This window comes from Tenrec ecaudatus, chromosome 8, assembly GCF_050624435.1.
Source record: "Tenrec ecaudatus isolate mTenEca1 chromosome 8, mTenEca1.hap1, whole genome shotgun sequence".
NCBI classification, from domain to species: domain Eukaryota; kingdom Metazoa; phylum Chordata; class Mammalia; order Afrosoricida; family Tenrecidae; genus Tenrec; species Tenrec ecaudatus.
In genome coordinates this window covers 99974143-99995900 of record NC_134537.1, presented here as the reverse complement: position 1 = coordinate 99995900, position 21758 = coordinate 99974143, and the positions used below count along the sequence as shown (strand labels likewise).

General features: G+C 49.0%; 1 protein-coding gene, 1 non-coding gene and 1 pseudogene across 8 annotated transcripts in view; 2 read left to right on the top strand and 1 right to left on the bottom strand.

Moving 5' to 3' along the window:
- Positions 1-21758, top strand: part of PLEKHA2 (pleckstrin homology domain containing A2) — a 76104-nt gene that overhangs the window by 10191 nt on the left and 44155 nt on the right. For 4 of the 7 annotated variants that reach the window (XM_075556639.1, XM_075556644.1, XM_075556638.1 and 1 more), the window contains exon 2: positions 3365-3528. In XM_075556639.1, the coding sequence (XP_075412754.1) occupies positions 3388-3528 (141 nt within the window). In that variant the 5' untranslated portion in view covers positions 3365-3387. Of the gene's footprint in view, positions 1-1068; positions 1217-3364; positions 3529-15331; positions 15552-21758 lie in introns of those variants that run through there. The other 3 variants (XM_075556640.1, XM_075556645.1, XM_075556642.1) reach the window with 3 other exon arrangements.
- Positions 1746-1875, bottom strand: LOC142455835 (small nucleolar RNA SNORA14; annotated as a pseudogene).
- On the top strand, positions 21300-21407 carry LOC142455746 (U6 spliceosomal RNA). Its single transcript, XR_012785885.1, has one exon. It is a non-coding gene; the product is annotated as a U6 spliceosomal RNA (small nuclear RNA).

Here is a 21758-nt window from a genome sequence, read left to right as displayed (position 1 = left end):
ACAGGAGGCAGAGGTGCAGAGGAGCCCTTCTGTCTGAAAGAAAGAAAAAGAGCGGGGAAGACTTGGAAGCTGTTGGTAACATGGTTGAAGAGGCAAAGGAGAGCGGCTGTGGGGGACAGGGTGGCTGGCCCCCCATCAAATCTTAGCAGTTCTGTGACAAGGAGTGTGTAAAGGAGGATGGGTCTGCACTGTTAGAGCATTCCGGTTTAGGCACCCAGGTGTGTCTCTTGTGTGTTTTGCCTCTGTGTGGGTCGGCTTGTTATAACCACGTTTCCGTGTGAGGCACAGTTCTCCTGCAGCTGGTCCTCCCACCTCCCACCATCTCCATCAGCTCTGTGACTCAGCTGCTTCTCAGGACATCTGAACGGCCTCCCCCCTTCCCCCCGGGGATAGGCCCACAAGAGATTGTTTCATAAGCAGGATTCTTACCCAGGTACCTTTTCTTGTGGTACATATGTGAGATTCTTCCCACTCCTGGATTCATGCAAATAGGCAGCCCCCTTAAGTCAGGTAATCTGCGGGGAAGTGAATTGTAGAGTTCCCTTCATGAGCTGGACGGGGGAAGGGGATTATAGAACATCTTCTAGCCTCTGACTTCAGAAAAAGACAGGCATCAGTTAATTCTGAAGCTGAAATGGGAAAAAAAAAATCAAAAGCCAAAACTCGGTCATATGCTATGCTTCCCAACTAGGTCCAAAGTCAGTCAGCCTCGGCATCTCCTAACAATTGATATGCTTTCTCTTTGAGCTCCTGAGGAGGAGGAGGAGCTCACCCGCTCTTGGGAATCCTGCCTCTGTATCCTGGGCTGCCGTCAAGGGAATTTACTTCATTTTCTTGGTGGGCAGGTAACCTCCCTCCCCCGGCCTGCACCCTGACTGTTAGGCTCACCCAGTCTTTCTGGGTGGAACTTGCCTCCCCCCTGATTCCCTGTGGGGAAGCAACATCCGTTCTCTGGAATATGTTCCTTCCCACAACCAGTGCCAGGCCCATCCCCTCCCATCTTTTATATCTGCTGGAAGATTCCTAGCTTCAATTCAGGGAAGAGACTTAAGTTCCTCCTGCGGCATTTGTTCCTAGCTCTTGGCTTGTGCCCATCTCTTTCCCGTTCTGGAACACGAGGTTGCTCCTTTGTGAAACGAGGTGGGATAGGAAGCTTAGTTTGGGAAGGTGCCGAGCAAACAGTGCATCTGGCTGCTGGTGTGCTGCTTTCTCTACGGTAGGTGCTGCTTCTCTGGGCAGGATGGTCCTCTTTTCCCCAGCCCCCACCCACGCCAGTGGCCTTCACTTCCACTATACTTCTACTTCCTTTCCCACCGTCTTTCCCAAACCTTATTCCACTTCTTCTTCTTCTTCTTTTTTTTTTCCAAATTACAAATAACCAAGGCCCACGTGTTCTGTAAACCATTCAGACCCTCCAGCAAGTGTCCCATGTGCTTTATATGTGGGAGAAGATGGGGCACCTCATTTCCTAGGAAGATGGACCCTCCAGATCTTGCCACCCCACCTCCAAGCCTGCCTGCTTCCTCCCCTCCTTCCCACCTGTGCTGGTGGAAGAGGCTGCTCCACCTTATTGAGGAAGGGGGAACAGGGCCTCTGGTAGGCATTTCCTCTAGCATTTGCCCCCCCCCCCCCTTCTGATGTGCTGTTCTAGTGGTTGCCAGGGAGATTCTTGCCTAGGGAATGCAAAGCAGGTCCCCATGGTCTCGGTGACACTCTCTTCCTCTTCAGATCCAATCTCTCAAGAAAGATGTCGTAGGCATGAATTGAAACAGGACTACTGGCCTGCACAGCTCTTGGGATTGCCCGTGGTCTCTGTAGCGTTCACCCAGATCCTGGAAGCCTGTAGAGCGCAGCCCCCAAGGGTTAGGAGTGAATGTGACTTTTTCCACTTCTTGTCCTTTTATCACCCCCTCTTTGGCTCCCTTGACTTCCCCTTTAACCGTGCTGTTTCTTCTTTCTGCTGTTTTTCTGCTGACTGTACTCTTTTGTGCCCTATCATCATCATCCAGTGAGCAGCCATGTGATCTCCTGACCCATCTGCTTTCAGACCGAGTTGTCTGCTCCAACTGAGAGTCTTGTGTTGAGGTTGGCTTGTTTTCTCTTGAGGCAGTTTCTCAACCCTGAAGGCATCCTGGGGAGGTTGGCGACATCACCAGGGGCCACCTTAGAATTAGCCGGATCTTGCCGGACTGTATCTCTTTGCTCTGTGAGGCTCGTCTTTCTCCGCCCTGAGCCTGGAAGACCAACCACTTGATAGCTCAGTTGCTTACTTGCTGACCTTGTGTTGTGGTGTGAGGAATGGCCTGGAACCAGCCACTTCCCGCTTTGCTAGGCTGCAGGATAAGGGATTTGGGCCACTTGGGCCACCGTGCATTTTCCTTTGTTGGAGCCAAGCAGGACACAGTGGTGGGTAGGGTCTGTCCTTCAAAGGCTGAATGTCATGTGATGTTTTCTAATTAATTAGCAATTAATTAGACAATCGGATTGGGCGTATCAGCTCCTGTCCTTTCCTTTGTCTCTTCAGAGAGGCAGAAGGAAATCGTGTAGAGAAGAGAGGCCAGTGTGAAGGTGTCTTTGCTCTCCCGCTCCAGCGAGCCTGCTCTGGAAAGTTACTCAGGAGCTGGTGCTTTCTGATCTCTTCCCTAATAATCACAATGGCTTCTGTGTGACAGCAAAGTGAGGTGAGTGATACTAGGATTTAAGGAATGCAATGTAGTGATCCCTTGGGTTTAACCCTTTGGCATCTTCACCCACGAGGGTGTGGGGTGGGCGTGGGGCAGAGGGACTGCCCTTTCTGACTGAATTCCTGGCAGAGCTTCATCCGAGTATTTGAATTGGTGCTTAACTCCTCTCTGAGGTGGTGTTTTCGTCTGTAAAAGTGGGTTATGACCTACTTCACCAGGTTTGCGTGAAGAGTTAGGAATGTCCACAGTTGGTGAAGTGCTTAGTTCTCAGCAAACCTGGTGTGGTGTTGGTCCTACTGTTGTCACCCCGTGTTGTTGTCAGATGAAGGGACCGAGGGGCAGAGAGTTGAGTTAGTGCTCGTACAATGAGTCAGTGGCCCGAGGGACTGATTCAAAGCCTAGGGTTATGTGCTCTGTCTAGGTAAAGCACCTACTGCGGTACCAGGGACCAAGCAGAGGCTCAGGAAGGTGCATTGACTGTCTATCCGTTTGAGTCTTGATGACTTGCGCAGTTGCGAGAGGTTTTAGGGTCTGCTTGAGCGGCATGTTCGATGCCTGGGGAAGAAGTTGACGAGAATGTCTCATCCCTGTTTCTTGCGGTGAGTCAAGCCCGAGAGCTCGTGCAGGGTTTGCGTCGCCTTCTTTCTCACCAGTACCCCTTTCTTTCTCTTGCCACGCAGGGTGATGTGAGCAGAGCCCAGGAATGCCTTATGTGGATCGGCAGAACCGAATCTGTGGGTTTCTGGACATCGAGGAGCATGAGAACAGCGGCAAGTTTCTGCGAAGGTACTTCATCCTGGACACCCAGGCTGACTGCCTTCTCTGGTACATGGACAACCCTCAGGTGAGCGGCCCGGCTGCCCATCGCCGCCCGGCAGGAATGCACACAAGATCAGCCTCAAGGGCTGGCTTCATCTCTCCTGAATGGCATGTGCCTGCCGGTCAGGAAGGAAGGAAAAACCCCACAACACACCAACACCCACACTCACGAGTAAAGTCACCCACTAGCTGGACTGGGGAGAAATAAGCTCATCTCACCTGACCTGGGGACCCAGTGTCTTTTCTCACACTCAGGAATTCAGCACTTGCAAAAGCCAGGCAGAGGCCAGACAGGCTGGGTCCAGGCTCCAACGCGTGGCTTGCTTCGTGTCACCTCTCTTGTTAGGGCTGTGGCCCGGTAGCCACTCCTGCTCTTCCAGTCTGGGGCACCTCCCCAGCAGGGAATGTGACCTGGTTCCCGCAGCTGGACAGCTATTGGGCTTCTTTGGTCTTCAGGACCAGCCAGCCCACGGAGGTGACCTTAGAGGTTGCCCAGTTATGCCCTCTCCGAAAACTGAGCCACATATATTGCAATGGACTCAGATGGCTTCTTAGGATTGTTTTGCCCAGGATCCTTGGCGGCACCCCTGGAATGGGAAAAGCTTATGTTGCCCATAACTCAGTGTCCCTAGTTGTTGCAAACTGTTCACGTTAGGCGGCTGATCTAAAGGTTGCAGGGGATGAAGATTGTGGTCCACCCCATCTAGTGGCCCCATGGAAGAAAGACCTGGTGAGCTTCTCCTGGTAAGATTATAGTCAAGAAAACACTAGAGAGCAGGCCTACTCCTCACACACGGGGTCTCTGGAAGCTGGAATGAACTCAACGGCAGCTATAACAATACATACCCTTGATCAGGAATTTCAGATTTTTTTTTCCTTTCCTTCTGGCATTGTGATTACTGGTAGCTGTTTCTTTCCCATTTTTCCTGAGTCCCCCAAAGACCGGTGTAGCCCCTGAACAGTATGATCATGGGCCGTAGCCTTGTTGGGAGGCAGGTAGGAGGTGGGATCTGGCTCTGGCTCAGAGATTTGGAAAAGGAAGTCTTGAGTGTTGGGGAATGGCTTTTACTTTAAGATATGCATTTTCAAAAGAGTTGTATGAGTCTCTAGGTCTTAATTTGGAGACTAATCATCTAGAGGCATTTGATATTTTTCCTCTGGATTTGATGGTTGAGATAAAAAGTCATAGATACAGAAAGCATACTCAAAAAGTCAGTTGCTGATAAAACTCTCAGGAAGAGTAGTGGGAGTAGTGATATCATGAGGGTAGGGGGATGGTGGGGATGGGAGGTGCAGGGGGAGAAAGGGGGAACCCAACACAAGGTTGGCTATATAGCCCACCCCCAGGGGGACCAATAACAAATGTGGGTAAAGGGAGACAACGGACAATGTAAGATGAAATAACAACAATGATACATAATTGATCAAGGATTCACCAGGGTGGGAGGGAGGGGCAAAAAGGAGCTGATACCAAGGGCTCCAGTAGAAAGAAAATGTTTTGGAAATGTTGATGGCAATATGTATACAAGTGTCCCCAATACAATTGAATGATGGATTGTCATAAGATTTGTAAGAGCCCCCCAATAAAATGATTTTTAAAGAAGTCAGTTGCCTCTAAACACTTTTTCCAGGAAAGACTTACCGTACACAGCACTGTGCACCAGGTTCCCCACCACCCTACATTTTGCCTCCCACCACTGATACACCTTCTGTTGGTTACTTTCATTGAATTGCTGAGTTTGCAGAATGAATCTATCCTATGGACACTGTTTCGCTCTTGACCTAGCCCTCTGCTCTTGCTAGTTGTACTGGTAATCCTGAATTTAGGTTGCATCCAACGTACCAGGAACCATACTTAGGACAGTCTGTTCAGTCGTGGGATTCAGAACAGTGCTGTGCTGCAGGCTACGTCAACTAAACATTACAGAGTGCTGGGCATCCTCAGAACCGACTGAGATGGCCTATAATGGCTTGGCCTTGGGCTGACTTTTAGGCTCTGCTGTATTGCCTTCCCAGCCTATGCTGTCGTTAGCTGCCCATAGTTGGGTCAGCTGGTAAGTGTCACTGACGTTTATGGGGGTATTTTCACTGTGAAAGGAAGTAATTATTTACAGCCGTGGACACCCCGAGACAGGTCTGCTTTGTCCCATCCGGTTGCTCGGCATTGGAACTGACTGATGGCAGTGAGTTGAGTCTTCTCCATTTCTGGAGGAACTTGACGTTTGGTCCTTACTGCAAGGGACTTAGCTTCTGGTAGTTTTTGGGTCAGCCCAGAGTGCACTGTGGGAGTGCATTTTCCCATTCATTCTCCCTCTTTGTGTGCCTTTTCCTAGTGACCTGAGGGGTTTGTCCTTATTCAGTGCTGCTGAGTCACTTCCAACTCATCGAGACCCACTGTTCAACAGAAGGAGACACGGGCTGGCCCTGTGCCATCCTCATGACTGTTATGGTCGAACTCCTTGTTGCCGCCATCGTGTCCCATGTTGTCAAGGGTCTTCTACTTTGCTGCTGCCCCTCTGCTTTACCAAGCATGATGGCTCTTCCAGGGACTGGTTTCTCTTGATAACGTATCCAAAGTGTTTAAGACCCAGTCTCATCATCCTTGCTTTTGAAGAGCCTTCTAGCTGTATTTCTTCAGTGACAGATGTGTTTGTTCTTGTAGCAGTCTGTGGCACTTTCAGTATTCTTCGCCAGCTCCATAATCCCGATGCCTGGATTCTCCTTAGCCATCGTCCAACTCTCACTTGCCTCTGAGGTAACTGAAGATACGATGGCTTGAGTCAGGCATACCTTTGTCTCCAAAGTCACATCCTTGCTTTTCAACACTTTAAAGAGGTAGAAAGCAACTGTTTTGAGATTGATGAGGGCAACGAATGTACAAATGTGCTTGACACATAATGGATGGATGGATGGATTGTGATCAGAGTTGTACGAGCCCTCAATAAAGTGATTAAAAAAAAAAAGAGGTCCTGTGCAGCAGATTTACCCAACCCAATGTGCCACTTGATCTCTTGACTTCTGATTGTGGATCCAGGCAAGATCAACTCCTTGACAACTTCAGTCTTTGCTCCAATTATTGCAATGTTCACAGTGGGTTGTTATTTTGTTTACAGTGGGTTGTCATTCATATTGAAGGATGGCATACTTGATCTTCTTCAGCAAGTGCTTCAAGTCCTCACTTTCAGCAAGCACAGTTGTGTCATCTGTATATCGCCAAGTTGTCGATAAGGCTTCCACTTATTGTGATGTTGTCAAGTTCTTCATGTAGTCCAATTTATCAGATTATTTGCTCAGCAAAGAGACTGAAAGAGTATGGTGAGAGGATGCAACATTGACACCATCTTTCTGGATTTGAAGCCATGCAGCATTTCCTTGCTCTGGTTGCACGACTGCCTCTTGGTCTGTGTACAAGGTCCGCATGAGCACAGTGAGTTGTTCCGGAATTCTTACTCTTCTCAAGTTTCAATATTTTTCCCATAGGATCTTTCAGTATTGCAACTTGCAGCTTGAGTTTTTCTTTGGTTCTTTAAGTGTAAGGTATGTGAGCGTGCTCTTTGGTTTCCGTTTGCTAACTCTAGGTCTGTGCACATTTCATCATCGTTGACTTTGTCTTCTCAGCTGCCTTTGACTATTTTTTTGTTCGCCTCTTTGACTTCATCATTTCTTCCATGTGCTTAGCTACTCTCATTAAGAGCAAGTTTTGGAGTCTCTTCTGACAGCCACTTGGATATTTTCCTTCTTTCTTGTCTTTTAATGGCCTTTTGCTTTCTTCATGTATGATGTTCTTGACGTCCTCCATAGCTCATCAGGTCCTCTGTCATTAGTGTTCAGTGCAACAAATCTGTTCTTGAGATGCTCTTGAAATTCAGGTGAGATCAATTCAAAAGCTGCTTTTTGGTCCTCACAGACATATTTTAATTTTCTTCACTTTCAACCCGAACTTACATATGAGCATTTGAGAGTCTGTTCCATAATTGGCCCATGGCCTCATTTTAGCTGCTGAGATTGACCTCCCATCATCTCTTTCCACTACCACCCCTCAACCCTGCAAAAGCAAACTCGTTGCTATCGAGTCATTTCTGATTCATGAGGGCCTTATAGGACAGGGTAGAATGACCTGTGTGCGGAGTGGCTGGTGGTGGTTTTGAACTACTAACCTTGTGCCTAGCAGCTCAATATGTAACCCCTTACCCCACCAGGAATCTTGTCTTTCCCACAGATGTAGTCAATTTTATTTCTTTATTCTATCCGAAAAGTCCCTGTGTTGTTGAAAAAGGGGATTTGTGACGAAGAAGTTGTTGGTCTTGTAAAATTCTCTTATGGCATCTCCATCTTTGCTTCCAACTTCTGCATTCCAATTGCCAATAATCATCAGTGTATCTTTATTGCATGTTTGATCGAGTTCAGACTGAAGATACTGGTAAATTTCTTCAATTTCTTTCTCACAGGCGTTAGTGGTTGGATAAATTTGAGTAATAGGTGTATTGACTATGTTTCCTTGTATGAGTAGAGATATCATCCTCGCACAGACAGCACTATACTTCAGGGTAGATCTTGAAATGCCTTCTTGGATGATGAATGTGATGCCCTTCCTCTTCAATCTGCCCTTCCTGGCAGAGTAAACCCTATGATATTCTGATTCAGAATGGCCAATGCCAGTCCACCTCAGCTCACTCATGCCTAGGATCTTGGTCTTTGGCAGCCCACTTCACTTATTATGACTTCCAAATTTTCCAGGCTTATGCTTCCTATAGTCCGAGTTCTAATTTTGATAGACAGCTGTTTCTTCTCCTTTTCAGTCATGCCTCATTGGCAAGTGACATTATGGTCAACTCTGCTTTAAGACAGCAGCTCTTCCATAGTCATATTTTGGAGTGCCTTTGGACCTGAAGGGCTCATCTTCTGGCCCTGTACCTGACAGTGCTATTCATGAGGTTTTCAGTGTCTGATAATATTTCCCTGCTGTTCATGAGGTTTTCAGTGCTAATTCCTCAGAAGGAGACGGCCTCTTTCTTCATAGTCTTCGTTTGGAACTTCTGTTGAAATCTGGTTACCTTGGGTCACTCAGCTGGTATTTGAAAATACCAGTGACATAGCTTCTACCATCACAACAAAACCTAAGCCACTACAGGGCAACAAACTGACAGCCAAGTGGTGGCCTGCCGTGTTGTTAGTTCTGTGAATTCACGTGTGTTTAGGTCTTGATAAACCTGCCTCCCTCCACACTGCCCTACGAGGACTCTTCTGAATCAACAGTTATTTGCCTGGGGAATCCTGCCTGGCTGTTGTCAGTTCTCTCGGAGAGTCGGACCACCCGCCCCTTCGGACTTTGACTCTTAGTCATAGGACCAAGTGGCACCCAGGACTCAATGATACCATCTGCTGGATCTTCATGTTAGGATTTACCTGATATCCTGCCCTCTGACTTCACTGTCCCTTGCCCAGTGGGTTCTCTCGACTTGCACCCACATGGGATGCAGCACCTTGAGCTGCTTTCCTGAGCTTTCTGAGTCAGCTTCTGCACCCCCCCTCCCATTCCCCCGCACCCTCCGTCTGTTTGCTCTTCTCTGCCAACTGTCCTCTCAGGATGTTCTTTGGGCTGAAGCCTTTTCAAAGTTTGAATTACCAAATACATCTCCTGGTTTCTGTTGGGGATTCTTTACATTTCTCCAGAAAGCAGTTGATTTCACCTTGCTTGGTATAGGCCTTAAAAGGGAAATTTTCGATGTATGATAGCAGTAGTTGAGAACATTTTACTTCCTCAGTTATGGGATTAACTCATAAAACATAATGACCAAGCTACCTTTTTAGACATGAGGACGAATATTTCGGCAAGATGTGAAATAGTTTTAGCTAACATGTATTGCTATGCTCTTACTGAGTTTTCACTCCCTCTGACAACAAGTCTAATTGGCAAACCCTACTGGCCGAAGGTGAGGCAGGTGAGGCAGAGAAACCTGCCTCTGCTTACCTAACAGACAAGAAGTGGAGTCCGGGCTCAAACCCAGGCAGCTTGACTCGAAGGCCCCTGCTATTGAGGTCTGTAGAGAAAGAACCCTTATAGTCCTGCTTGGGAGGGAGGGAAGCCTTCAAAGGGAGCCTCAGGTTGAGAAAGAGAGGCCAGGGGACTCTCGGGGCTGGGAGGGCCTCGAGGGCAGGAAGCTCCTCAAATGTAGCTTGCCACCCACAGAGTCTAGCTTTTGCTAAGTGTGCTTGCTGACTGAGTAGGTGAGCAAGTGAACAGAGTGAAGCAGGACAGCTAAAGGAGCTTGCCGAAGGAGGACCCTTGGACATGAAGTGCGCCTGACACCCTCTGCTGAGCTGGGCCCAGGGTCTAAGCTGGGCTGGAGAGTCTGCAGAGCGGGCCAGAGAAGGTGCTCGGGGTCAGAAGATAGCTGAAGGGAAGTCTTCCCCAGGAGCAAACTGGTAGATATGGGGCTGTCCCTGCGGAGAGAGGTGTCGGGGGTATTTGATCACTTAAAAAGAAAATTTATTATTATTTTTTTTTTAGGGAAAAGGAGGCATCTGGTATGCTAGACTAATGATTCAGTAGGTACTAGGCTTTTTGAAGTCAGGGCTCTGGTTTTTGCCCATTTAAACCAACCAGCTGACAGAAAAAAACAGAAAACAGATTTTTAATATAAATTAGATAGAGGCTTGTGCTTCAGATTATCAACTTTACATTCAATAGCCCCAAACCCTCTAATAGTTCACCCTTCCACTAACCCTTCCCCCCGCCCCCCCATCAGCTTGCACTGGTTGTGTGGTTGCTGTGGGCCTGTGTGAAATGTACTATACATGTATGATCGGATTAAAGAGGAGTAACTCTTGGACCCAGGGGCTGTTAGCACCGCTACAGTACAAGCGGAACAGAAGTGCGGGGAAGCTTAGGGCTTGGTTCCAGGTTGCCTCAGCGGCAGGTGCGGAGCTGGAGCCCGGCCGAGTGCGTGAGCCAGGGCTTGGACTCTTCATCCCACTCCCTGCCTCCGGCCGCTGGTTGTGCTCAGCCGCATCCATGGGCCTGCGGAGGGGGTGGAAAGGGAGGGAATGCAACCGGGTCTGTCACTGGAGAGATGAAAACAACATGCACAAAAACGATCCTACTGCTGATTCCTGTCCATCTCTCTAACACAGGGGTCTCCACCTTCCTCAGGCCGCGGCCCTTTCCTACAGTTCCTTAGGTGGTGGTGACCCCCACCATAACATTATTTTCCTTGCTACCTCATCACTGTCGTTTTGCTACTGTTTTGCATTGTAATGTAAATATCCGATATGCAGGCTGTATTAGGCGGCCCGGGGGAAAGGGTCATTCGACCCCCGGCTTGAGACCCGCTGCTCTAACAAGATAGCTTGCCATTCCGCTGAGTGGCCCCGATGCCGCTCCTATTCTGTGTGTTGAAGGAGAAAGGGCTGGCATTTTCCCGCCATGGCCATGTCTCCTGAGGGGAAAGTGGAGGTGGAGTCTCCCATGGAGAGTTCCCAGGCCTTGGAGACAGGTCAGTTCGCATCCCGGCTCTGCCGCTAAATTGCTATATCTCAGATCACTTTACCCGGTCTGGTAACCGGTCCCTGGGTGATGCCAGAGGAACGCTGATGGCACAGTGGTGAAAGCACTCGGCTGTCACCGAAGGGCTGGTGGTTCAAGCCCGAAGCTGTCGCTCCCCAGGAGGGACGCTTCAGTGATTTGTTCTTATAAAGACCGCATCCTCGGAAATCCTGTGCTGGCATGTGGGGTCGCCTCGAGAGACCCTGCTTGAGGATATACAACAATAGACAACAAGTAATCCTTAACCTCACTTTTAGCCCTTCAGTTTCTGAGGGGTGGAGAACAGAGAGCGATCTTGGAGTCCGGCACCATTATTGATGAAACACACAGTGATTGGACGGATCCTGTGTGTCAGCCACCAGTCTGGATGCCGAGACTGCAACAGTGAACGAGACAGAAATCGGCCTCCGTGGAGCTTACCCAAAAGGCAGGGAGCCAATCAAAGGGGGCCTAGGGACGCCGGGGCCACCTCTTTATGGAGAGGCTGGCTTTCATTGGAGAGTTCTTGAAGCTGGGTGAGATTGATGTACTCACATTTGGAGAGAGAGAGCACCTTATGGGACTCGATGTGTTTTCACGCTTTCCCACACAGCTCGTTTGATTCTCTGCCCACCCTGCTCTAAGCAGAGGGGAAAGCAAAGGGGAAAGGATAGTGGTGATGGGGCTGCGGCAGCATCAAGGCGAGGAGGAGGCTGGCCGGCCCGAGAGGTGTGTAAGGTTGGGTTCTCAGAAGAGGATGCTGAGATGAGGATTCAGACACAGACAGGGATTTATGGGCAAGCACTTGACTATGTGGAGGGAGCAGAGCCGGGACGGGAGCTCAGGCAGAAGCCCTGCAGAAGGTGATTTCTGCAGGGGACTAAGTTATGCCCCAGCTGCCTTTGCTCAGAGTCTCTCACTGAGCATCTCACTGATGCCAGCTCTGTGGCTGTGGGCAAAGCCACCCCAGGTTTCTGAAGGCCCCCCAGTTGTCTGAAGGCCCCCCAGTTGTCTGAAGGCCCCCCAGTTGTCTGAAGGCCCCCAGTTGTCTGCAGGCCCCCCAGATATTGGCCATTGAAAACTCAAGCCCCCCACACAGTGACCCTGTCAGGTGGAGTAGAACCACCCCTGTGGGTTCCTGAGACTCTAACTCCTTATGGGAGTAGAAAGCCTCTACTTTCTCCTGTGGAGCAGCTGGTGGTTTTGAACTGCTGACCTTGAGGGATCACAGCCAGTGTGTGACTCAATGTGACACCAGGGGCTCCTTTCGGCCATTGAATGTACACCAAAATAGCAGAAAGATTATCTGAGGGACTCTGGGAGGGCGGTGGCAGGCAGTGTGAAATCAACTGTAGCCTAGAAGGTCTTTAAGGACAGAATTTGGAATCGATGTGGTAAAAGGTAGAGAATTGAGGTTTTTGAACACAGGCATTGGTGACACTGACCGAATATAATATGAAAATGATTAGCTAAAAGGGCTCCCTAAAATTGGAAAGCTCCTATGTTATTGATAAGGCCACAAATATAACTAATGCATTTAAAAATCAATTTGACACCAATATTAGCAAATAATTCTTGAATTGAAACAAACACAGAATTTTTCTTAAAATATGAGGCGGCTCTCCTTTGTTACAGTGACGTGCAGGGGAACATACTATATTTAGGTTCAGGAGCACCTAGCATTCTACCCTTCCAGTGATGCCCACTTGGCTAAGCAATTGTAAGGTCCAAATATAGGGCTCGGAACAAAATCACAAAGAAGCAAAGAAACAGTATTGCACTCGGTTATTCTGCTTGTCAAGTTTATCTCCTCTGATTTAAAAAAAAGAGAGAGAGAATCCTTAGATGTTCCCAAAGGTCATAATAAGAAGTTAATATGATCAGCATAATATCTAAAGCAGTGGTTCTCAACCTGTGAGTCGTGACCCCTTTGGGGATTGAACGACTCTTTCTCAGGGGTTGTCTGACCCTTTCACAGGGGTCTCCCAATTCATAACAGTAGCAAAATTACAGTTATAAAGTAGCAACGGAAATAGTTTTACGCTTGCCGGGGGGCGGGGTTTACCGCCACTTGGGGAGCTGTGTGAAAGGGCCGCAGCGTTAGGAAGGTCAGGAACCACTGCTGTAAAGGAACTGAGGGCTTTGGCCTCTCTTGGGAATCCAGGCGCCTCACCGGCTGCAGATGGGTCTTTCATCGACAGGGGCAGGGTCTTCTCAGTGTTGACAACAGGGTGGCTATTTGTGTTTTACAAAAGCAGTGTAGGGAAGACAGAAGACAGTGCAGGGAATTAGACTAATATATAATGCATAATGGACAATTCTGCTGTCTTAAAACCAAAAACACAACCCATTGCCATTAAGTGGATTCTGACTCAGCACTCATGGCAATGAGTTTGGTTTTGGAAAGGGTATTTAAGGAGCCCTGGTGGTGTAGTGGTGACTTGATGGGCTGCTAATTTCAAGGTCAGCAGTTCAAAACCAGCAGTTACTCCATGGGAGAAAATGAGACTTAATGTTCCTATAGAATTACAGTCCCATGGGGGGCGGGGGGGATGAGGGGGAGGTTCTAAAATTGATATGGGAATGAGTGTACAATTCCTCGTGATAAGATGGACCGATTTAATTGTATGCTATGTTAATTATATGCCAATAAAACTTTTTAAACAAAGGGAGTTACCATCTTGGAAATGCACAGGGCCTGTTCTACCCTGCCTTATAGGGTCACTCTGAGTCAGCATTGACCAGATGGCAATGAGTTTCAGTGATGGGGACATTAGTGCCTAATAGTTAGCACCACTTGATATTAAGCACAAGCCGCTGAAGAAATAGAAGCTTGGAGGTTTTTACCAATTCACAATCATAGTGATGACTGTTCTAGGCGTTCTTAAGATTTGCCTTTTCTTACAATGTTGTTTTACTTTGAGTAGAAACTTTAACTTTTAATTTTCAACATCTGTTTAGTCTATATTGTATTTATAGAGAATGCATTCCATTTATATGCAAAATAATGCCATTAAAATTTTAACAATGTTTCTAAGGCAGTGTAGGCTAGTTATTGTATGGCGGGGAGAGGGATTGCATCTTAGACTCCAGCGCTCCTCTTTTACTATTACAGCAACTGAGCCCAGGACGATGTGATGATGCTTTAACTCGGGGAAGCAGCATAGGTTGAGCCTTATGGTCCTCATCCGTAAAACAGGAGTCATGAGTACCTTTTACAGTGACTGTGAAGATTAAGTATGGGAAAATGTTTGGATAGACTGACTGTAAAGGGCTAAGGAGACCCTATGTAAGAAAGTTTATCCTGAAAGTAACATCCAGATAGATGCTCTACGGGTGAGAGAAGAGCCTGAGGTTGGAGATGCCAGATTGGAATTTGTCTTTGAACTTCTTAAGATGTATAAAGGTGGGTGAGAATGATGGGGAAAGGATGTATTTAAAGGCTACTCCAAAAGAAATTGAGGAGCCCTGGTGGCATAGTGAATAAAGTGTTGAGTTGCTAACCACAAGGTCAGCGGTTCAAGCCCGCCAGCAGCTCCACAGGAGAAAGCTGAAGCTGTCTACTCCTGTAAAGATCTAGAATGAATAGTCTCAGCAACCAATGAACAACAGATCTGCTCTGTCGTGGAGGGTCACCGTGAGTTGGAGTCAGAGCCGTGGCTTTGGGGCATTAAAAGACTCCTGTAGGGCGATGATGAAGTGCTTGGCGGGTCCGCCATCAGCAGGATGTCCGGTGTGCCCGCACCCTGCCCGCCATGGGATCCGGCCGTCTGTTTCCATGAAGATTACAGGCTGGCAGTCCTCTGGCCTTGCTGCACTTACATGGGGTCTGCGATGAGTCGAAAATCATTAGGTCATGGCACCCACCCCACTGAAAGGGAGAGCTCTTGGGGGGCAGGGTGTGCCAGCGGGTAACATGCTTGGCTGCCGACGGAATGATCGGAGGCGCACGTAGGCACACAGGTACCTTGGGAGAGAGGGCTTGATGATCTTCTGGAAAAAATTCAGTCACTGGAAACCCTGTGAAAATCCCTGGGGGAAGCCCAAATGGCGAGGTTCTCAGCTACAAACTTAGAGGCTGGTGGTTTGAATTTACCCAGTGGTGACTTGGAAGAAGAAAGTGTTTCCAAAAGATCCTGGCTAGTGAACAACCCTCAGAGAGGAAGGAAGGGGAGAGAAAGAAAAAAGCAAGAAAAAAGAAAAGAAAGGAAGGAAGCCAAAGAAGGAAAGAAAGCTCAGGAATGCGATTCTGCTCTGACAAACAGGTCACTGTGTGGGGCGGGGCTTCATGGCGGCTGGGTTTGTGAAGGAAGAAAGCGAGAGGCCTGGCCACTGGCTGGAGTCATGAAGTGAAGAAGCTGACGATTTAGTAGCTGCTGGCGGAGAGTGGGGCCACTGACGAGATGGGAGTTGAAGAGGAACTGGAGGCAAACGTGGAGGAAGCTGAGCTGAGGAGAGGAGGAGACGGACTGACTGCATTTCAGGCTCTTGAACATTCAGGTGGCCAGTCGTTAGGAGGAGAGGTTTGGAGATCCCCAAACACGCAGGGAATGATCTAGGAATGTGACTGTTTCTTTCGGTCGCTGTGGCCAGGGTGGTGGGGAGAAGAGAAGTCCAGGCAGGCCTCAGCGACGCGGTCCAGACCACCGCAGTGAAGTGAATGTCTCAAAACCTTTGTTTGTTTGTTTACCAGGGCATATAAGAATTATGGATAGAGTAACTAGATAGAATACATGTGTATTCTGTATAAATATATCAAGTAGTGTGGCAAGTGTGCAGTAGCATTCTGAAGAGTTTGAAATATTCTGAGACTTACTGGGATGTGACACAGTCCTGAAAGGAGTACTTGCTGTTGGGAAAGTGACACTGACAGATGTGTTCAAGGCAGGGCTGCCGCCAGCCTCCCACGTGGGTGCGTGAAGCGCGTAAAGAGGAGCGCAATAGCTCGTCGAGGTCAGCCTGCACAGGGAGCTGGGCGTGTGGACTGCACCACGGAGCTCACGCTGGCCAACGCAGGTGCTGGCCCGGGTCAGTTGGAAACAGACACCAGCCAAGAGAACGAAAGCATTACAGCAGCTCAGCAGCTTCTGGTGCAGGACTGGCTTCTCCCCTGAAGGGAGGGCATATGCAGGACCTGTTGAGTCCGGGGAGCGGGGACAGTGGCTCTGGCATGGCACGATTTCCCACATTAGTGTCAGGAAGTAGGAAGACAGGGTGGGAGCCGGGAGCTGTGTTTGATACCAGAGCAGTGGGCGAAGCCCCTGGACAGGTCACCTGGCAGTGACTTGCCTACTTCCCTGGTGGTTGTTTCTGGCTTGCCCAGTGAGAGATTTGGAATGTGGGCCAGAGGGAACGAGGCTCCTCCCCTCCATTCCCTTCACATCATGCTCTGTAGACAAGCCCTTTCTTGAGAATCTGCCTGGCTTGAGCTGTGCTTTCAGCTCCTGGACAGCCATGTCGGCTCTTGTCCTACCCCTGGAATTTCCACGTACGTCTCCTCTCTCCTCTATTTGCTGAAAGAGCCAGCGTTTACATAGCCGCAAGTCGCATGCCGCAGCGTTTCCTAGGCAAGAAGGCCACGGCATCTCTCCTTTCCCCTTTCCACGCTGAATCCCTGGTCACTTGGGGATTGGCACCCAAGAGCCAGTTCGACCCGTTCCTGCCCTGCCCTGCTTGGGCAGCCATCTGGAAGCTCTTTGGTGTGAGCCTGCTGGTCCTGCTCTGGTATTTACCTTCCATTGATTATCAACTCTTAGATCATGAGCAGGTCTTTGTAGCTTTGAAGGCCTGTCTCACGGGAGGTGGCATGGTGTAAAGGAAACGACATGCGGTTTGGGAATTGGAAAGGGCTGAAGTTGAGTTCATGCCTAACTACTGCTTACTGGCATGACCTGCTCCGTCCTCAGTTTCTTCCCCCGTGAAATGGCCTAGGCACACAATAGGCTTCGAACACATGTCAGGTTGCATCTCTTGTCTCAAGCCGTGCTTTATCAGAAAGCTCTGGGTTGAGAGGAATTATGAGTGCTGCCTGTTAGAAGGGGTCCTGGTGGTGTAGCAGTTACGTGTTGGTCTGCTAACTGCAAGGTCAGTAGTTTGAAACCCAGGAGGAACAAGGAGGTTTTCTATTCCTACAGTCTCAGTCTCAGTTCTTCCCTGTCCTGTAGGGTCACTGTGAGTCAGAAGGGACTTGATGGCAGGAAGTGTTTGGTCTCTTTGGGGAAGTCAGGTTCCCTGGTTGAAACTCAGGACTCAGGTGGTTAGTTAGGAGGCTGTAACGTGACTTCTCAGGGGCTGACATCCTGTGGATTTATGAATCAGGTTGAGTCTTCTGGTCACTTTTGTGTTCCTCCTTAGCTTCACTAGAAGACACATGAGCAAGTGTCTACGTTAGCAAGACACAGTACTGCTTTTGGAAAAGGACTTGTCCCGGAGGTGTGCCACCTCTGTGCTTGGACATTTCCGTGCCTTCCTTGGTGCTGGAGAAGCAGCAGCCCGGCGAAGGCTGTCTCCTCGGAGATTCTCGGTGGAAAGAGGCACGCTTGAGTAGGACAGAAGGCAGAGCCAGAGGCAGCGCCTTCACACATCCGTCATGTCACAAGGACCCTCTGTGCGCCCTCCATTGCTCCCCAACCTGGAGAAGCCCAAGAATTGGACAGCTGGACTGACAGACGTGCTCACGCGCAATGTGCTGCCAACCATGTATGGCACAGAATCACCCTCTCCCTGTTCTCCCTATTTACTGCTTGTGCGGTAACCAGGGCTATTCCTGCTGCTGTTGCCTGGGCACTGCCTTTTCTCCAACCAGCTGCCGTGTCTACACTGACCGCACTGTCCATGGGACCAGCCAGGGTTTGCAGCTGGGGCTCAAACATGGGAGCCCTCTGGGAGCTTTAAAGCACAAGTGTCTTGACCCCATCTCACTTAGATGAGTTAAAACTCGGGTGGCTGAAGTGGAGGATGGTTTAAAAGCTACCCCAGGTGAGTCACATACCCACCCCTGCCAGAACCCTGTTCTCACCAACCTCCACCTCCACAACATATCAGCTCAGATGCCTTCAGCTCACATGCTTCCTGCCGCTGTGCCTGGCCCATGCCTTACGTCTCTCTTTCTAAGCCCCTCGACACTCATGCAGTTGCTATTAAGCCCTTTCATGGCCCCTCCACCCCGATTTCTGCCCCACTCTGCCTCTGCCCCAACATGGGAGCTGCTAACTCCAGTGGCATATGACTTTGCCAGTCAAGACCTTAATACCCAAGTTCTTACCATCATCATCATGTCTTCCCCCCAAAACATCATTTCCCAGCGGTGAACGCAGCTGTGTTGCTTTTCTGGGGTGGTGGTGGTGGTGTGTGTGTGTGTATAATTTATTTATTTGAATAAGCTTAGCACATTTTTATAGGCTGGTTTTGGGAATTTAACCACCAAGTAAATACTGTTTTCATTTAAAACGGAGGAGTCTGCTATGTAAAGTAGTAAAACGTTACTCATGTTCTTGATACACTTAAGACCTAGTAGGAAGAAAAGAGAATTCATCCCATAGAAAAACATATTCCAGTGCAGAATCCAGAACTAGATTTCCACGCCCTGCAGAACAGTGGTTCTCAAACTTGGGCAGAGTTAGAGATCCCTTGGAGGCATTTAAAAAAATACACATGGTCCAATCACATTCCACTGGATCCTGGTTTAGTGCCCTTGAAGTGAAGCTTGAGCCTGGACCTTTAAAACAAGCTCCCCAGGAGGTTCCACTGTGCCTCAAAGTTGGGGGAGGATCTTTGCACAGGAAATCAGAGATGAGAGGCCTGGGCAGGCCGGAGGAGATGGCAGGGGCTTCAGGATGGGTCTGAGAGTTGCCCCTTCCCTAGAGGGGAATGTGTGATGACTTGTTAGACCTGTTAGCCTCCTCTCCCAGACTCTGGCGCCTTGGCTCTCCCGAGGTGTTGTTTTTTGGGGGTTTCTGCCTTGGCATCTGGCTGCATTGGCTCCCAGCTGAGGCACCTTGGCACTTGCTTCCTTGATCAGGAAGTGTCTGTCTGGGGCCACTAGTGTGTCATCCTGGCAGCGGGCTGCCACCATTAATCTTTCCGGTTCAGCAATTAGAGTGGACCCAGAGCCTTCACTTTGGATCAAGCCGCGGAGATGCTGGGGTTGTTTTCTCCCGTGTCATCCGTTTCCCTCCGGGTGGTGAGGAAGGTGGTGGGGGGACCACCCTTTCAGACTATCGTCATGCTTTCCTGGCCTCTCAAGGGAGAGAGAGGGGGTACATCTTAGCCTAGGAGCAGACTGTGGGTAGCGTGTGGGTGCATGGGTGAGGGAACAGCAGTCTCTTTCTCCCCTGCAAACAGGGAGAGCTCGAAGGGGCAGCAGGGACCCAAGGGTGGAGTAACTCTGCAAGGGTGGAGGGGATGAAGTAGTTGAAATCTGATCAGCTCTAATCTGTCATTACAAGTGAGTTAGTGTCAGAACGGCTCCCCAAATGCCATGACATCACTCCTTATTCAAGATAGGGCTCTGGAGGCCTTTGGGCTGTGGTGTTGGGGTGAGGAGAGTGAGTTGTGTAAGACCAGCCCCGAGACTTGGCATTTGCATCTTGTAATTAGTGTTGTGAAAAGTGGCTGGGGGGTGGGGGGAACAGGGTAGCATATAGATCTACCCCAGGTTTTCTCTATTTCCATTCTCAAAGTAACTGTGAAATAGGACGTATCACCGTCATTTTGCCTATGGTCAGAGAAGGATTGTTACAGCTGAAGCTTCCTAAAATTACACTGTGCTTCCCGGAACACTGGCCCAAGAGACAGGAGACCTGAGCTGTCATTCAGGGTCTGCCACCAGTTGTGTACTTTTAGACTGGTCCCCTCACTCACAGGTCAGCTGCAAAACCTGGGGCGGCGGGGGGGGGGGGGCAGATACTCCAACAGATGCCACTGATTCCGTGTCCCCTTCGCTGTGACCTGGAGGTGAAGAGTTGGCCCGCGCTAGCCGTCTAACTGCAGAGTCCACTGGGTGGTTAGAGTTCCCCTGTAGTGCAGTGTCGGTCACAAGCTTACACTGGAGGAGTTGTACTCCCTTTTTGCCCACGATGCCTACCAGGCATCTCTTTCTTTATCCAAAACACAATGAACTGTGCAGTTCCAACGTTGCCCCTCCGCTATCTTGTGAACCTGAAATTTCACCCCGAATTGTTCCAGGGGATGGATAGTCATTCAGAGTGTTATGGCTGAAAGGACTCTTCCCTCTCGGCTAAGACATCGCTACCCTTGATCTTAGCCAAAAGGCCGAGAAGCAATTGGTTTAAGAAATTTCTGCCCTTGATCTTAGCCAAAAGGCCGAGAAGCGATTGGTTTAAGAAATTTCTGCCCTTGATCTTAGCCAAAAGGCCGAGAAGCGATTGGTCTAAGAAATTTCTACCCTTGATCTTAGCCAAAAGGCCGAGAAGCGATTGGTCTAAGAAATTTCTTAGGAGCCTCTCCTAGGCAGACAGGTCTCTGAGACACATTGGTACCAAGAAGAACGCTCCCTGTTCCTCCTTTGGGAAGTTTATGAATTTCCCGTGATGCAAGAATCACTTCTGTGGATTGCTCTGAGATGCCTTTAGGTGCGCATGTGAGGTCTTCAAAGACTATTCTTGGAGGCTTCTGACCACCGTTTAAGAGGTCACCAGAAGCGATAGTCAGATTCTTGGAGTGAATTTTCCGAGGTGGACATTAGAAACACTGGGCTGTGATTTCTAACCTCGGCTGTTGGTTGGCATGCCATCCTCCTGCGTCAGAAACGCGAAGAGGTGGCTCCGAGGTAGAGACTGTCTCCAGGCAGAGGGTGCCTGCGGATGTCTTACAGCTTCAGTTGTTAGTGGCTGTTGAGTCAGTTCTGACTCGTGGTGAACCCGTGTGTGCAAGTGGAACTGCTCCCTAGCTTGGCAAGGCCGTGACCTTTCAGAAGCACATCGCCAAGCTTGTCCTGGGAGGCTTGTCTGGATAGGTTTGAACCACTAACTTTTTCAGCTACTCGTTGAGTGCGCTTAACCATTTGCACCACCAGCACCTCGAAGTTAATGCTTTGATCTTGCACACACCTCACTTCAGTTGATACTCATAACCGCCCTGTGAGGTTGGCCGAACCATTAGATAGGATTTTTTCCTATATGGTGTGAATTTTTCCTGTATGGTGGTATAAAACGGATTTCAAGTGGCACGCGAAAAGAAAGGTGTACGAGCTGACACTTCTTGCATCTCCTAGGAAGGGGTTTCAAAAGGCTTGTGGAAAATGGAAGTAAGTGCTTGATTCCAAAGCACATACACGAGGGTGAGGATGGCGCAGAGAAGATCAGCCCGGTCCTTGTGCAAGCATGACATGCAACTTTTGCGAAGCATTCTATATTTTTATGAACTGTTGAATGTAAAATTGAGGATCTGCTCTGTAAACCTTCACCCAATTCACAATAAAAACGTGATGAAAGATGGGGTGGGGAGCGGGCGGAATGGGGAGCGAATATCAAGGAGTTCAGAAGGCAGTTTTGAAACTGATTGTGGTAGCGATTGTACACTTCTCGACATGACTACACTATTGAGTGGAACGGTGTCTGGATTTTTCCTAATAAAAGATTATTTTTTGGGGGGGGGGGTTACAAAAGGAAAACAATGAAAAGATAATGGGATTCTTCCCATGAACTTTAAAATTATATTTTATTATTTTTTAAATTAAAAAACGTCATTTTCCAAGGACTTTTTGAAGT